Consider the following 5,440-nt stretch of genomic DNA (forward strand, 5'->3'; position numbering starts at 1 on the left):
GACATCAGTCCATAATCACCGCTTTGTTTTGAAAAACAGTCTAGCGGATGTAGTATTATTGCAAGCAGCACTTTGCATACCTGCACCCTGGCTTCGGTCAGGTCGATCTTTAGCGCCAATTCTTCCCGCGTATAAATGTCCGGGTAATGCGTCTCTGCAAAAACTCTTTCCAGTTCTTTGAGCTGCGCGCTGGTGAAAGTCGTCCTGATGCGCCTTTGCTTGCGCTTCTCGTTCAGCCCGCCGTGGTCCGTGAACAGCTTGTACGGAACTGAGGAGTACATTCATGTATTCACACGTTACTATTATATCATGTGTTCATGTATTCACACGTTACTATCATATCATGTGTTCACACATTAGTATCACATATCATCCATACATCCATTTTCTACCGCTTGTCATATATCATGTGTTCATGTATTCACACATTCATGTATTCACACATTAGTATCATATATCATCCATCCATCCATCCATTTAGCTACCGCTTGTCATATTTCATGTGTTCATGTATTCACACATTCATGTATTCACACATTAGTATCATATATCACCCATCCATCCATTTTCTACCTCTTGTCATATATCATGTATTCACACATTAATATAATATATCATGTGTTCATGTATTCACACATTCGTGTATTCGCACATTAGTATCATATACAGTATCATCCAGCCATCCATTTTCTACCGCTTGTCATATATTATGTGTTCATGTATTCACACATTCATGTTCACACATTAATATCATATATCATGTGTTCATGTATTCACACATTCATGTTCACACACACATTAATATTTCATATCATGTGTTTGTGTATTCACACATTCATGTATTCACACAGTATCATATCATGTGTTCATGTATTCACACATTAGTATCATATATCATGTGTTCATGTATTCACACATTCATGTTCACACATTTTAATACATCATATCAGGTGTTTGTGTATTCACACATTCATATTCACACACTAGTATCATATGTGTTCATGTATCCACATGTTAATATATCATATCATGTGTTCATGTATCCACACATTCATGTTCACGCATTAGTATCATATCATGTGCTCATGTATTCACACAATCATGTTCACACATTTATATCCTATCCTATCATATCGTATGTGTTCATGTATTCACACATTAGTATCATATATCACATGTTCACACATTCATGTTCATACATTAGTATCATAGATCATGTGTTCATGTATTCACACATTCATGTATTCACACATTAGTATCATATAGCATCCATCCATTTTCTACCGCTTGTCATATATCATGTGTTCATGTATTCACACATTCATGTTCACACATTAGTATTATATCAAGTGTTCATGTATTCACACATTCATGTTCACACATTAACATATCATATCATGTGTTTATGTATTCACACATTCATATTCACACATTTAATATCACAATCTGTCACAGATCACAACACATCACATATGTTCATGTATTCACACATTCATGTCACAATATATCACAACCTCATATTATCATCATTCTCATATTCATGCCACAATACATCATACATTCATATGGTCATGTGATCACACATTAATATCACAGTCTGTCACATATCACAACACATCATACATTCATATTGTCGTGTATTCACACATTCATGTCCACTCAATGTCACAATACATCACAACCTCATATGTTCATGTATTCACATATTCATGTCACAATACATCACCACCTCATATGTTCATGTATTCACATATTCATGTCACAATACATCACAACCTCATATGTTCATGTATTCACATATTCATGTCACAATACATCACCACCTCATATGTTCAAGTATTCACATATTCATGTCACAATACATCACCACCTCATATTGTCATAAAAAGTCATATTGATATACATCAACTAATATTGTCATAAATAGTCAAATTGATATACAATACATCAACTAAAATTGTCATAACGATAGTCATATCAATGTACGTTAACTATTATTGTCATAAATAGTCATATCGATGTACATCAACTAATATTGTCATAGTCATATCGATGACATCAACTAATATTGTCATAAATAGTCATATTGATGTACATCAACTAATATTGTCATAAATAGTCATATCAATGTACATTAACTAATTTTGTCAAATAGTCAAATTGATATACATCAACTAATATATTCATAAATAGTCATATTGAGGTACTTGAACTAATATTGTCATAAATAGTCATTGATATACATCAACTAATATTCTCATAAATAGTCAAATTGATATTAACTAATATTGTCATAAATAGTCATATTGAAATACATCAACTAATATTGTCATAAATAGTCATATTGATGTACATCAACTAATATTGTCATAAATAGTCATATTGATATCAACTAATATTGTCATAAATAGTCATAGATATACATAAACTAATATTCTCATAAATAGTCAAATTGATATTAACTAATATTGTCATAAATAGTCATATTGAAATACATCAACTAATATTGTCATAAATAGTCGTATTGATGTACATCAACTAATATTGTCATAAATAATCATATTGATGTACATCAACTAATATTGTCATAAATAGTCATATTGAAATACATCAACTAATATTGTCATAAATAGTCATATTGATGTACATCAACTAATATTGTCATAAATAGTCATATTGATGTACATCAACTAATATTGTCATAAATAGTCATATTGATATCAACTAATATTGTCATAAATAGTCAAATTGATATCAACTATCCATCCATCCATTTTCTACCGCTTGTCCCTCTCGGGGTCGCGGGCGGTGCTGGAGCCTATCCCAGCTGCATTCGGGCGGAAGGTGGGGTACACCCTGGACAAGTCGCCACCTCATCACAGAGGCCAACACAGATAGACAGACAACATTCACACTCGCGTAAATAGTCATACTGATGTACATGAACTAATATTGTCATAAATAGTCAAATTGATATAAACTAATATTGTCGTAGTCAAATTGATATTAACTAATATTATCATAAATAGTCATATTGATGTACATGAACTAATATTGTCAAAAATAGTCATATCGATGTACATTAACTATTATTGTCATAAATAGTCATATTGATATGAACTAATATTGTCATAAATAGTCATATCGATGTACATTAACTAATATTGTCATAAATAATCATATTGATAACTAATTTTGTCGTAAATAGTCATATTGATAACTAATATTGTCACAAATAGTCATATCAATGTAGATCAACTAATATTGTCATAAATAGTCATATCGATGTACATCAACTAATATTGTCATAATCAAATTGATATACATCAACTAATATTGTCATAAATAGTCATATCGATGTACATTAACTAATGTCATAAATAGTCATATCAATGTACATTAACTATTTTTGTCATAGTCATATTGATATTAACTAATATTGTCATAAATAGTCATATTGGTATTAACCAATACTGTCAAATAGTCATATCGATGTAGATCAACTAAATACATAAATAGTCATATTGATAACTAATTTTGTCGTAAATAGTCATATTAATAACTAATATTGTCATAGTCATATTGATGACATTAACTAATATTGTCATTAATAGTCATATCGATGTACATTAACTAATATTGTCACAAATAGTCATATTGATGACATCAGCTAATATTGTCATAAATAGTCATATCAATGTACATCAACTAATATTGTCATAAATAGTCATATCGATGTACATTGACTATTATTGTCATAAATAGTCGTATTGATATGAACTAATATTGTCATAAATAGTCATATCGATGTAGATCAACTAATATTGTCATAAATAGCCCTATTGATGTACATTGACTATTATTGTCATAAATAGTCATATTGACATGAACCAATATTGTCATAAATAGTCATATTGATATGAACTAATATTGTCATAGTCATATCAATGTACATCAGCTAATATTGTCACAAATAGTCATATTGATGTTTATTAACTAATATTGTCATAAATAGTCATATTGATATACATAAACTAATAATGTACAACGATATGACTATTTATGACAATATTAGTTAATGTACAACGATGTGACTATTTATGACAATAACTAATATTGTCATAAATAGTCATATTGATATACATCAACTAATATTGTCTTAAATAGTTAAATTGATCTACATCAACTAATATTGTCATAAATAGTCAAATTGATATACATCAACGAATATTGTCATAGTCATATCGTTGTACATGAACTATTATTGTCATAAATAGTCAAATTGATTTACATCAACTAATATTGTCATAAATAGTCAAATTGATATACATCAACTAATGTCATAAATAGTCAAATTGATATACATCAACGAATATTGTCATAAATAGTCAAATTGATATACATCAACTAATATTGTCATAAATAGTCAAATTGATATACATCAACTAATATTGTCATAAATAGTCAAATTGATATACATCAACTAATATTGTGATAAGTAGTCATATCGTTGTACATTAACTATTATTGTCATAGTCAAATTGATTTACATCAACTAATGTTGTCATAAATAGTCATATCGATGTTTATGAACTAATATTGTCATAAACAATCAAATTGATATTAAGTAATAGTCATAAGTAGTCATATCGATGTACATCAACTAATATTGTCTGATAAATTCCCGGCAATCTGCTCATTACCGACTTTTGCACTTTGCTTATCCAATTACCGTAAATACATTAAGATAATTCTGTTTCGGTATCGGCCGTGACGGAGCGCGTCGCCTCCTCCCGGTAACCGAATTATCGATCACTCGATGAATTCTCTCATTTGTGTAAGCAAGTTGCCGCGGATTCCGTTACCTGCCGCGTACGGGCCGCTCTGGTGGTCTCGCAGCGCGCCCAGGCTGCAGGATCCCGGCGTGAGGGACGGGCAGCCGGCCGCGGTCCCGAAGGTGGTCCTGATGGGGTTGTACTGGAAGCCGCTGGCCTGGCTGCACGAACTGAAGTCGGCGTAGGCCGAGGCCAGGCTGCCGGTGTCCATGCCGGCCATGCACGACTCGTAGGCGGACGAATTCAGGTAGGAGTATTCCATTTTATACATCGGGCCAGCTTCCCGGGGAACGAGGGCGCTTCACGGCGGAGGAGCAAGGAGATGTTTAGATGTGCACGGCTCGAAGAAGATGTTTAGATGTGCACGGCTCGAAGAAGATGTTTAGATGTGCACGGCGGCTTGTGCGGAGGACGAAGAGGAGCAAGAGGAGCAAGAAGATGTTTCGATGTGCACGGCTCGCCTCCTGGTCCTAAACTGTCTCCTTTATAGCAACACCAGCACTTTTTCACGAACCCCCAAGAGCCACAGCGGCTCTGCAGACCTTCAAGTCAAGTCCCACTCACATAGACATACCTTCTTTACATAACAATAACCCATCCAACCT

General features: G+C 32.7%; 1 protein-coding gene across 1 annotated transcript in view; it reads right to left on the minus strand.

Annotated features, from left to right (window-relative positions):
* The window catches only part of phox2bb (paired like homeobox 2Bb), a 5,860-nt gene extending 730 nt beyond the window's left edge, over positions 1–5,130 (minus strand). The window contains exons 1-2 of the mRNA XM_062039914.1: positions 4,866–5,130; positions 81–268 (exon numbers count right to left, since the gene is read on the minus strand). Coding sequence (XP_061895898.1) covers positions 81–268; positions 4,866–5,106 — 429 coding nt within the window. The 5' untranslated portion in view covers positions 5,107–5,130. The remainder of the gene's footprint in view (positions 1–80; positions 269–4,865) is intronic.
* Positions 5,131–5,440: the final 310 nt, after the last annotated feature.

Source organism: Entelurus aequoreus, linkage group LG28, assembly GCF_033978785.1.
Source record: "Entelurus aequoreus isolate RoL-2023_Sb linkage group LG28, RoL_Eaeq_v1.1, whole genome shotgun sequence".
Classification (NCBI taxonomy): domain Eukaryota; kingdom Metazoa; phylum Chordata; class Actinopteri; order Syngnathiformes; family Syngnathidae; genus Entelurus; species Entelurus aequoreus.